Below are 12,450 nucleotides of genomic sequence, written 5' to 3' on the forward strand. Positions count from 1 at the left end.
CTGTGTGTATTGAAAATTGTGTTTAATGTAAGCGATTAAAGGCAGAAAACTGTTCAAACTTTTACAAGGCCTTCACAATAAATACAACCTACCATTATGGTGAACTGTGTTTTGTTCGTATCACTTCTAAAACACGCCGCAGCGCACTCAAACCTGCATAAATATGAAATGCGCCACAAAGAGTCAAGTTGGATGATTGTATTGGATGATTGTATCTCTGATTGGCGGCGTTTCCCAGGGTACGTGAAGGCAGCACAACAGGAACGTAAACTTCTAGTGACACACACGTCGGGAAACGAGCGCAGCCGCAGGTGTAAATACTACCTTGTGTGATGGCAACCTAGGCTCGTGCTGTCGAAAGGGTGAGTAAAGTTTGTGTCCTGAAGCTAAACTAATTTAACGTTACATACTGCTGTACAGATAACGGCTGCAAGGTCCAGCTAACGGCTAACCGGTTTAACAGTAGTTAGCCAACAAACCGGAGTTTACGTTAGCTCCGAGAGTCACTCGTGCCCGAACAAGTCTGAATTCCACCGAGTTACAATTATTCTGATGCGAGTCGGTGTGTGTGTGTCAGCTAATTTAATGCGAGTCACATTTTGTTGGTTCACGTTGGTCACACACACCACAGCAGAACTGTTGCTCCTGAGTTAGAGTGCACTGCACATCCTTTTTTTTGTTTTCGGGCTAATTGGGTGGTGGTCCCCCACCTGCAGACGGTGGGAAGCTCCGGTGGCTGTTTCCATCCACGGGCGAGTCGAGCCGCCATGGGGACGCGGTTGTCTCGGAGCGACAGCAGCCTGTCGCTTCTGCCGGAGAGGCAGTGCTCTGGGCGGCGGGGAGAGGACAAAGACACCGATAATGACTCGTTGGACGGGCTCGGCAGACGGGAGGACATAGCCGAGTTCCCGTACGTGGAGTTCACCGGGAGGGACAGCATAACGTGTCCGACGTGTCAAGGCACCGGACGGATACCGTCAGGTGAGTGGCAACGGTTGAAGGTTAGGTTACTTAGCAGCAGCAGCAGCAGCTGAGATGTTAAGTTAACGGTACTTTGCCAAGCAGGAGGCAGACCTGTTGTCTGAATGAAGTTAACGTTAGTTGTGTCATCTTGGAGACAATGGCTGTAACAGAATCAGGGTAAAAAACACATTTAAATACACAAATGAACTGTCCAGTGTTGGACAGAGTGTACACAATGCTGTATAGTGAACACAAGGGTTTTTTCAGACTAAAAAGTTATTAGGTAAATTAAATCTTACCTTGATTGGTTAATACATTGCCATTTAAGAGGAAATGCCTGCATGTTGACTGTCATTTAATTTTAGAAGCTTATTCTGTGTCACAAAACACACCGAGGCCACTAATCATGATGTTTTGTACATGTTATCTCTTGTCTGATAGGTCAAGTGAATGAACTGGTTGCATTGATCCCATACAGTGACCAAAGGCTGCGGCCCCAGAGAACGTAAGTAACCATATTGTAGTGATACAGTGGCAAGAAACACATTTGTTCCCAGATGTGGTAACAGCAGGAACACAATCTTGATCTACATAATGTACAAATCCAGTACAGGCATGCCACATTTTTAACATGTACTTAGCTGCCACTGGAAGAGCTTGTTTGAGGCTATTGCTGCTCATTGAGTTTGTCTACTGGCGCTGTTAAATTTTAATTGCTGTTTTCAAGAAAGACAAAAGATTGTAGTAATTGTTTTTAACACAGAGTTTGTACATCTGACCTGGATCTGACCTGATGAAGATTAGACTGACTGGTGCAGTCATCGCAAAGTCTTTTCTTTGACTGTATATCTGTGTATGTATGTATGGCAGCTTTCTTTGTGCTGAAAAGCCTGCACTTCCCGCTAAACAATTATTTCTGTTGTGCACAAAGTCAAATTGAGTTTACATGTTATTCAAAACTTGGTTTGAGTAATCCAGGCGTTTGGACGCTCTCTGACCGACGCCACTTTTCTCTTTGTTTCAGCAAGCTCTACGTGGTCTTGTCGATCATACTCTGCCTCCTGGCCTCCTCACTCGTTGCCTTCTTCCTCTTCCCTCGCTCGGTGGTGGTGGTGGATGATGGGATACGCTCGGTGACTGTTCACTTTGACCACTCCAATATGAAGGTCCTGATGAACATGACGGTAGGTTTTCTCCCACACCGACAGCACAGTACAACGTGTACACAGGGTGAATTAATTACCTCTCCCTGAACTTTTGATCTGTGAACTTCAAGACATAATAATTCAGGGTGTGAGATTGTTTAGTTTTTCAAATCCAAGCTGGAGCTGAAGTGACTTGTTGGTTGACTACATTTTAAACATCTCTAATAATGAGGCAATCGTTGCAGTCTAGTTGAAATAGTCAGAATCACAAAAATGAAGCTTTGATACTTTTCTTTATAACTCTATATACTCTTTATAAAAGGCATTTTCACCATATTCTGACAGACACTTCAATCACAACCAGTTAATCTAGAAAATTATCAAGTTAGTTTAATAGAAAATTTAGTGAATTGTTAGTTTTTAACTTTATTTTGGCTGCTATATTTTATTAACTGTGCAGTAATGATGTAAGAGTCAAACTTAAAGCTGGTGCTGGTGAGATATTAACATCCTAATCTTGAGCAATGCTTGAAGTTTTTTTCAGAATGTGAAAAATGTTTCTAAATAAAGAGCCTAAGTCAAGTTTGAGATGTATTAGTTGGGCTCTGCTCTCTGTGTGAGAATTTCCCGAGGTGTATTCTTAGTCTAAGCTAAACAATCTAATGTAATACATCACAGTATTAGTACATGACGTGTTTCCCCTGGGAAACTTAAGTGTTTAAGAGCTGTTTGGTGAGAAATTGCAGCTGCTGCTTTGTACAGTTGTTTCATGTTGAGTTTTTCAGACTTCCTGTTTGAGACGATATCATCCTCCTCCAAACAGAGTTACATTTTAAACAAATGTGGCATGTGTGTGTGTGTGTGTCACAAAAGCATGTCGAGTTATAATTTCTGTCTCTGTCTGTTTTTCTCAGAGCACGCTGAACATCAGCAACCCAAACTTCTTCTCCATGCTGGTTCAGAGCGTGAGCTGCCAGGTCCTTTACATGAAGACGGTGATAGGGACCCAGCAGCTGGACAACGCCACCACCATCCTGCCCCTCAGTGAGCGGCAGGTACGCAAAACAGACACCCACACACTGCAGGTTTTACATATTTAAAAAATGAAGCACGTGTCCTCTCAGTAAATATTTATGTATAATGAACATCATGAGCAGTGACTGCAGCGCTTCCTGGTACAGAGTTCAAGATGCAAACAAAAGCAGCATCTGAAAGCTAATCCTGTAGGTGTGGCCGCTACATGATGTGTTTGAGGTTCTCCCTGCACAAACTGAACAAACCTTTAAGTTGTGCATGAGCAACACACACAGTCACACACTTCCAACAGTAGGTTTATGTTATCATCCTCGTACTGTCGACAAATACAAACACAAATTCCTCCTGACACAACTGGATATCTTGTTCTAAGATGTGTCTTGGTTTCACTCTCTTTATGAACAAGAACAACAATGTAGAAAATGTTGCAGTTGAGTTGTGTAACCTGGCTATTTGTTGCTGCTGTGTATACATAGTCTCATTCCAATGTCTGGCTGTTGATATGATATCTGTCTGTCAATAAGTCGCTCCCTACTCCTCTCCACAAACCAACAACACTTTGTTGTGTCACTTCTGCAGGTGAACTACACAGTCAGTGTGGAGATTGGCAGCAGTGCACCCTACGTCTAGTAAGTATTGATTTTGACCCCGATGAGCTGTTGAGTGTCATGCAGACACACAATGTCTCATTGGCTTGAATGCATCCTCACAAAAAAAAGTGAATCTTCAATTTCCCATAATGCAGCTTGATATGACATCTTCACTAGATCCTTCCTACGTTTTGAAAAGCTCACGTCTTCTCAACTCCTCGCTTTTAGTCAGTTTCTATTCATGCAATTGTCCCCAGTCTGAGGAGTAACAATTGTGCCACTTAAACTTACCTTACCCAGAAGTCAACAGCAGCATTCATCATGCATCAATCTAAACATGGTCTGCTTTGTGTCTATTCCAGTGCTTTCTGCACCATGCCCAGCATCAAGGTCCACAACATTGTCATATTTGTGCAGTAAGTAACTCATTTGCCTCTGTTCTGAACTTATCACTCATCATTTTGTCCTGTTCCTTCTGTCAATTATGTTTTTACTTTAATCATTACACGACTGTAAGATGCTTTTAGATCTTTAGGTAAAGTTTCTGATGGGACATGGAAACAATATCTCATTACTAATTAACGTTCAGCCAGTCCAAGTCATGTAAAAGTTCTGTCGGGTGTGGGCGTGCTGGTGTGTATAGGTGGTTGTACTTGTATTACTTACTGGTTAAACTTGTCTACTTGTGAATGCACTTAAGTATGCGATTTGGGACACACTAACTGTGAATCATTAGTTATTTGATTTGAATCATAATTTGTAGTTTCAGTTATTTTCCACAGCCTCATGACTCGACTCACAGATCACTTACAACAGTTTTCATGTTATTTCTGCTCAGTGCACAACTTGTGTGGAGAAAGATTTTTTAAACATGCACAGTTATGAATTTCCCTCTGAAGTGATGTGGAGTGGAAATGACTCACAAATGTGTTAAAGCACTTCTGCAAACACTTTCACAGTGCTGTGTGTGTGTGTGTGTGTGTGTGTGGATATACTTTCCACTGCTACATCATCATAACATTTTTCTCATCAGCCAACAGTACACAGGCAGTGTGTTGTGTGTTTCGCAGTGTGTGGTGCAAAGTAACACTGACAGCTGTGCTACCACATAAACCATTTCCTCTGTATTACAGTGTGTTTGTTATTTTTATCATAACCCGCTTTTTTGTGGTCTGTAGTTTAGACTTAATAATTTCACAAAGTGGAAATGACTAGAAACTTTTCTTCCCCTTCCTAATTATCAGAGAGTCTGCCCGAGGTCCCATCATGCATTGTGCCTGTAGCTCATGTATTGTGACCGGCGGCCTTGTGCGCAGCAGTGTGGGTCTTGATTTCTCCGTCTGCTCCTCTGTTCTCAGGACGTCGGTAAAAACCTCCTACATGGTGCGAACATCCCAGAACAGTCTGGAGGCCTATCGCTACATCGACTGTGGCTCCAACACCACATACCACCAGACAGGTCTGAGACGCCCACCGGCCAACCCCCTGCTGTGAGAGCAGTCGCCCCGGACGACGTAGGGGAGGAGGCGATGTCCTCTCAGCTCAAACAACAGGTACCTTCAGTTTGCTGTCGACTGCAGCCACTGAACGACGACGCTATTTCCTGGAAAACAAGCGTTGAAAGGGACTGTTGTCAGAGCTGGCAGCCATTTTGTTGTCATGGGAAACAGGCAGATGAGTGGTTTTGTTGTGGCGGTTGTTTTGGCAGCACCAAGTAAAAATCCAGCTCCGTTACATTTTAATTGCAGGGTCAGAGTCACTTCAGTGTGTCTGTGTTTTCTGGAATTGGCTGTTCCCTGTCCCAGCAGCCACCCAGGCCTCACCGCCTCAACTCCCCATGCATAGTTTTATAGTTAAAAAACCAGTTTTGCTATTTGAAACATGCTGACAGAATGAGTCACATGTCCTGCTGAGTCACTGCCAGCTTGTGCTCTGTGGCCCTGTTGTGGAAACAGGTCAAATGTCAGAGAAAACTCTTCTCTTTAAAAGGAAGCGGTCAACATTCCCAGCTGACGGCGAAGCGCTGTCACTTTTTCCAAAGCTTGAATTAACACTGCAGAGCTCAGGCCGTGTCTGCTGCTGCATCAGGAGCTCCATACGGCCGAGCTTGAATGACTTTTGGCACCGTGTTGATGAGGGCTGCTGACTTTTCTTTAACAAAACAAAAAAACTAAACAAAAGGAGAAGAGAGGGAGCGGCGGCTCTGTCGTTTCTGTGTGGATCTAATGAGAGGGATCATTTAATGACTGTTTCTGCACCTTGGAAACTGTTACTATTGTTAAAAATATGTTTTGCTGTGTTATTTAACTGTTTCTTAAGTTTAAAATGGAATTTACACATTTAATATATCAGGTGTGTTTTTAAATGAAGTGCTAAGTTATTTCTACGTCATCCCAGCAAGTCTAAGCACACTGATTTTTAGATTCGGGTTAGTGGTCAAAGTGTTAGAGGAAACTGTTCTCAGACCAGAATAGATTGAACACACTGGTCAGGCTCATGTGATGATGTGACATAATCATAGTTGCCAGGTTACTAATTGATTGCACTCCTGGTTCAGCTACAGAGAGTAAACATTAACAGTGTTAAAGTCTTTTGTATATGATACTAACAGTTTACCTCTGTGGCTCTTTAAACTCCAAATGCATCACACATTAGATCAGAGATGGACTCAAAGTTTACATGATTAAGTTCTCAGTATCTGCACAGTCTGTCAGAGGTTGATGTGAGAGTGGGAACAGCACAACTAAAAGCAATAACCATTTGACTGTTATTATTTTGGTAAAGGGACATTTGTTTGTAAATTTATGAATGAAAGATTTAACTAGTGTTTTTAAAAGAAATGTAAATATGTCTGCTTGGTTCTTAAAAAGATATTAAAGGGAATTGTGTACAAATAAAATGAAAAATGTACAATTGTATTTTCTTGTAATTTTTCAAGCCAAGTCTGTCCTGATTACTGCTTCAAAAAATACAAGGTTTGATGTTTTCTCTGTTTAACATCATTGTAAACTGAAGTTATTTTTTACATAAAAAGGTGCGAGTGATGTCATCAGACACTGAGACTCTGTATTGGCTAATGCTACATTACAAATATTCAAAGTGAGATTTACTTTGTAAACAAATAAGTTAGCTAGCAATGGAAAAATATTTTTCAAGTGATTAGTTGAGAAAATAATTAGCAAATTAAGAGGACTGAAGGAAAACAATGTAGCATGTATGTAGAAAAAAAATGCACAGCCCCCTTTAATCAATAAGAGAAATGAAAATTAGTTTCAGCCATTAACCCCAAATCACCACACAGCACTTGAGGTACCGCATCATTTCAGTTTAATTCGATTCTTCATTTGTTTTGCATACAAAATAGCATATTATTCTTTAAAAAAAAAAACCAGACGTTTCCTTTATGTCTCATACACTGTCCTATAGCTGCATGTGAAAATATATTACTACATAATACAGAGATCAACAAGAAAACAGACCACAATATATTATCGCTGTAATACAAGTAGTGTTTTTCTAGGTTTTTACCAAACAAGGCAACACACTAAATAAATGCATAGTAAAAATACGAGAAGCAATAAGTACAAAAATATAGCTGGATAAAAAGCTTATTAATACAAGAGTGCTTTGTCTTTGGTTAAGTACATCTGTCTTTAGGCCACTGTCCTGCTGCTGTGTGTTTACCATGATAACATACAGTGTGTGAATATGTTTTCTATATATTGGACTTAGTCAGAAGGTGTGAGGCACTCGTGTGATTTAACACTGTACGTCCCTCCTCTCTCAAGCTTTTTCCCCATTTCACATGCGTTTCTTTTAAAATTGGACGTAACATTACCTGCACCCATCATACTCACCTAAACACCCCCAACACACACGCACGCTACTCCCTCGCACACACTCTCGTTAAAAGTTAAAAAATCTCACATTCATGTTTACTTGCATTGGAGTCCTGTCTCTCACTCGCTCTATGTATTAAGTGTTTGAGTGAAAAAAAAAAAAAACATTGATTGTCGACTGTGATTTCCACTGTGAAGTTTCTGTGTTGTAAATATGCTGTACATACATCTGAATACCTGAACATCTCTAGATATAGAAACTAAATTACATCATCAGGGCTTTGGTCACTTTTTAACACAAAGGAGAAAAAAAAATACAGGATTTTGTCACAATACAGAATATAAACACCTGCTGTTTTTAAAGGTACAAATGTTGAACGTCGCAGTTCTTCTGTTGCCCTCGTGGCTCACCTCAGTGGCTCCACACGGTCTGCTCTGTATCCTTAAAGCTGCTTTCATCAATGTTGGACCGGACCACAGCCACAGTAACACGATACAAGCTGTTTTAAACATCATTCACCAGGGGACTGTAGCAGGAAGCTCAGCTCAGCCTGGCTCTCTGCTCTCCTCTGATCCAGGTATCATGAGGCTGGCTGTCAACTGGTTCGGCTCACCCTTGGTTAACCCTACTCATACTGTATGAGCCAATCACAGGCAAAACCCACAACACAACACAAGGGTTTCTAGGGACACAAAAAAATTAACGGACCCAGCTACAGACTGAAGCTAACAGTGCATGTTTGCAAAAATATAGGAATCAGGTGACACTGATGTGACAAACCCAACTTATTACGTCATCACAACTTCTAGTCGAGAAGCATCGACCAAAAATGCGCCCCCACTGTCCGTCTATTTTTTTTTTGTGTCCCTGGAAAAACGTTTTGTTGTGAGTTTAGCGGCGCATGTGTTGACGAATTGATGTTTTGCTGAATTCAGGGCACATTTGTGTATCTGCAGATGTTTTAAGTTGCAGTGTGGCGAGCTCTCGGGTCCAAGGATGTTCTGCTGCAAAGAAGGGCTAAATCCTGAAGCAGATAAACTGATCCCAAAAAACATCCATCCGACTGCAGATGTTGAGCTAAAAATCACCATTCTCACATTTGCAACGCCAATCTGAAAGTTTTGAACCTACTCACCATCCGTCTTTTTTTCTGTCATGGATGTGGATATTTATTCATGACTTCAGAAAGAGCACGACTGTTTGGCCTGTTCAGAGTGAGCCAGCTTCATGATACCAGAGGACCTGAGTCAACCCAGAACACATCTGTCTTCATGACAGACCCCGGACAGATGTTTAAGTCTCCTCTGAAGCCTCCTCATCTAGTGGAGGAGTTGTAACACTTTACATCACAGCTCTGTCTGGACACCGTTATTGCATCCAACAGCACCTCACTGTATTAGACAACTGAAATATGCTGTTATGGTGTAAATGTAGGAGCAGACAGAGAGGCACATTAACAGATGGAAAACCACCAGTGGGGAGTATAGACTAAGATTTTCTCAACGTATTTACACCCGACCAAAAGGAAAATCTTCGTCACATCATCGACTGATTGACAAACGTTTCGTCCCCTGCCTCGCCGTCTACCGGCGCTGCTGCGACAACATGACCTTGTTGATGAAGTTGACGATGGCGGCGGCGGGCTGCTCGGGGTCCAGCTCGGCGAACATGTGGCAGACGTTCTCGGCCATGCTGCCCGGCTTCTTGGCTACGAAACCAAATACCCTGAGAGCAGGGAAGAGGATGTGAGAAGAGTTACTGAGCCTGATGGGAAGTGAAAGGTGGGCTGTGCCAGGTTAGTAGGTTGTACTGTCTCTCTGTAGCAGGGTCAATGAGGGGATTAGTGATGTTTAATATGAGGTCATGTAGGACTGGGTTTCATTTATTGAATCATAGTTGCTGGGATGATTGTTGCCAAGGCTCACACACACACACCCTCATGCCATGCAGAGGCTTGAATTTTAACAACAGCTGAAACTACACACCCTGGTCAAACACACACACACCTTCTGGGACGGCAAACACAGAGAACTTACTTAGTGGTGGTGTTGTCTAAGTTAGTCCACCTATGGCAGAGAGGGAGAGAGAGAGCGCATTCAGACATCCACACTCAGGCAGAGCTGCCAAACAAGCTGATGCAGCTGCAGCTGCCGCCAAACGTGCACGCATAACACACAATGAACCCGACTCTCGTGCACACGCGCACACATTCACAGGCAAACGAATGTACTCACAAACAACAGACAGATTCGGGTTCATGCGAAGGGCTCGCAGCAGCGAGTGCAGTGGATGATTATGGGTGTAGTGGTGACTGATGTGTCTAATGATTGGAGGTTAGTTGAGTTAAGACTCGCGGGGGCTTTTAAGGTCTCACCTCCTGTCCTTTGGGTCGACGCTGCTGAAGGTGACGCTGTTCACTGGGTAATGTCTCCTGAAGAAAACCCTAGAAGAAGAAAGAGCCCATACACAGCAGTCAATCACTGCCAACTGGGTAATAGTGCAGCACATGATGGATGTGAAACTTCCTCCAGTGGTTCTATAAACCAGAAAGTTTATTTTCAGATGTGACCTCTGGGACAGGGCAGAGTAGGGCTTGACTCATCAATCATCTGATCTGATCTGATCCTCAGACGGATCGCTATCAGCATCTGTGTTCATCCAGTTTGTAGTTCTGTCATTGTTACAGGTTTGTTCCATGCAGAACTGTTAGGACTGATGGTGAAAATCAATTAAAAGCTTTTTTTCTTGTTAGACAGTAAAATGTTGAGCCTGCGGTACATATTTGTCATATGTGACAGAGTAATTTGAGGAATCATTGAAAAGTTTGTATGGGTTCTTGTAATGAGTCAGTGCAGAACCAAAAAAGCATGTTAGCTGATGGCTAGAAGGTTTGCTAATGTGCTAGGCTAGTAGAAATTGACAATGTTTTTAAATGAGCTGTAGCTACATTAACACCTGAAAACAGTGGATCCTGCAGTCCATCTGGTCACAGCAGAAAATTATTTGGCAAAGACAGAAGTGAAAAAGAGGGAAAATGCATCACTGGGGTCAGTGACCTCTCAGGGTCACCAGAGGTCAGATTCAAATTGCCTCCACATCTGAAATAAAGTATTTGAGTATGCACACTACTGGCTGTATCTTTGGCTCTTTAGTCCCATCATAAGGTCAGTAGATGATCATATGAGCCGAGGAACAAATAGTTTGAACTGGAGAATAAAATTGAAAATAAAAAAAAAATCTATGTGGAAGTGTCCACTTACCTGCGCTGGCTGTCGGTGAGTGTGATGCCCTGAGACGTCACTTTGAACTGTACGACGGTGGCGGCAGGACGTGGGCTGCGACTCAGGGTGGCGTCCGTTGCCTTGGCGATGGCCTGGGGGCCGGTCAGAGACTCTGTTTCCACAGAGTTCAGGTAGAGGACGTTACAGGCTGAGGGAAGAAGAGAGGTGAACCGGGTGACTGATGAGCTGACAACACAATCACACCTAAACACACTGCACATGAATGGCTGATATTTATATGAGTGGTAATAGTTGTGGAAGTAGTAGATCATGTTGTATGGCTTAGTGTTCAATGACTTGATCTTTTCTGCTGAATGTTAAAATAATAAACTTCATCTCTGTCACAGAGAAACATGAGTGTGTGTGAGGAGATGTGTGTGAACTCACCTGCTCCTTGTTTGAGCAGGTCGGCAGCTGTGCTGATGTTACTCACTGGTTGAACCTCCTGCACATCTCCAGTCAGATCTGACATCACAGACACAAAGAAAGTCAGCGCATGATTTCACTTCCTGTGATCAATCAACTTGTGTTTTCTTTTTCTTTTTTTTTTTTTTTACTTTTAACAGAAATACAAACAAAAGTCTCAAATAATTTGTAGATGGACACAAAAAATGTGAACATTATAGATTTTCTACTGTTTGTGTGGCTTTAAATTAGATATTTGAGGATTTGGGAAAAATACGTTTGTCACTTTGGATTTAATGAAACTGTTACAGAGAAATAATTCATTGACAAATGTATTGGCAAATTAAGCAAAAAGAAAAAATTAATCTTTCAAAAGACTCGACAGCACCAACCTTTTTCTGGGATCTTCAGAGCACAGGGCAAAGAGATGGGTGTGATGGAGTGCTGGTAGACCAACGCTGACAGACTCCCTGTGGATCAGAGATAACAGCACAAATTCCTTACATTCCCAAACAGTAACAACATGTTGACAAACACAACTCTGTCCTGAGAAATATGGATATTTTATCACAGCCATGAACAGTGAAAGCTAAAACTGACCAAAGTAGGGCTCGTTCTGACATCCTTTAATCTTCACTCCCCGGGGGCCTGTTTCTATCAGGAAGTGTCGGACCAGCTGCTCCAGAGGGTCGCTCACTGCAACAACAGACACCGACTGTCAACAAACTGCAAACATCATTGTGAACCGAGGACAAAGCAGCTGCTGAATGAGTCAAATGCCACATAAAATACCTTGAATGGCTGCACTGTGATGTTGTTGCTGAACACAAGAAGCAAAGATGCAATGAGATATTGATGTAAACAAATCAAAAACAGCTTTACCTTTGCTGCTGTGGTTGTTGACGTTGACAGGGGGCGTGGCCACCTTCAGGGCCAAGCCGTAGGCCCCCTGGAACGAGTTACTGTCCCTGATCAGGAAGGTTCCTGGTTCCCTCTCCTTGAGAGCTGCGATGGCTGCAGACCAACACAAACAAGATGACAGGAAGTTTTATTTTCTGAAATTCTCAATAGAACTAAATATTAAATTGTAGCAAATTTATGACGGTGTATCAGAGCCATTGTAGGTTTAAAAAACTAAAGGGGGTCAGGGTTTGTGTTCTTTAGAATCGCAATGTTACAAGGGCACAGCCA

At 42.4% G+C, this 12,450-nt stretch overlaps 2 protein-coding genes across 7 annotated transcripts in view; one reads left to right on the plus strand and one right to left on the minus strand.

Annotated features, from left to right (window-relative positions):
* Positions 1-292: 292 nt before the first annotated feature.
* LOC310988301 (transmembrane protein 106C-like) lies at positions 293-6,592 on the plus strand. Its single transcript, XM_083974848.1, has 8 exons — positions 293-362; positions 717-981; positions 1,405-1,468; positions 1,988-2,147; positions 3,023-3,163; positions 3,723-3,772; positions 4,096-4,149; positions 5,092-6,592. Exons 2-8 carry the CDS (start codon positions 768-770, stop codon positions 5,225-5,227), a joined length of 819 nt encoding a protein of 272 aa, XP_083830974.1. The 5' UTR covers positions 293-362; positions 717-767; the 3' UTR covers positions 5,228-6,592.
* A 457-nt stretch (positions 6,593-7,049) lies between these two features.
* The window catches only part of tns2a (tensin 2a), a 50,713-nt gene continuing 45,312 nt past the window's right edge, over positions 7,050-12,450 (minus strand). For 5 of the 6 annotated variants that reach the window (XM_083974932.1, XM_083974931.1, XM_083974935.1 and 2 more), the window contains 8 exons: positions 12,142-12,273; positions 11,860-11,955; positions 11,652-11,729; positions 11,242-11,319; positions 10,834-11,002; positions 9,948-10,016; positions 9,610-9,639; positions 7,050-9,298 (listed from right to left, as the gene is read on the minus strand). In XM_083974932.1, the coding sequence (XP_083831058.1) occupies positions 9,157-9,298; positions 9,610-9,639; positions 9,948-10,016; positions 10,834-11,002; positions 11,242-11,319; positions 11,652-11,729; positions 11,860-11,955; positions 12,142-12,273 (794 nt within the window). In that variant the 3' untranslated portion in view covers positions 7,050-9,156. The remainder of the gene's footprint in view (positions 9,299-9,609; positions 9,640-9,947; positions 10,017-10,833; positions 11,003-11,241; positions 11,320-11,651; positions 11,730-11,859; positions 11,956-12,141; positions 12,274-12,450) is intronic. The other variant, XM_083974933.1, reaches the window with a different exon arrangement.

Source organism: Trachurus trachurus, assembly GCF_905171665.1.
Source record: "Trachurus trachurus genome assembly, chromosome: 7".
NCBI lineage: Eukaryota > Metazoa > Chordata > Actinopteri > Carangiformes > Carangidae > Trachurus > Trachurus trachurus.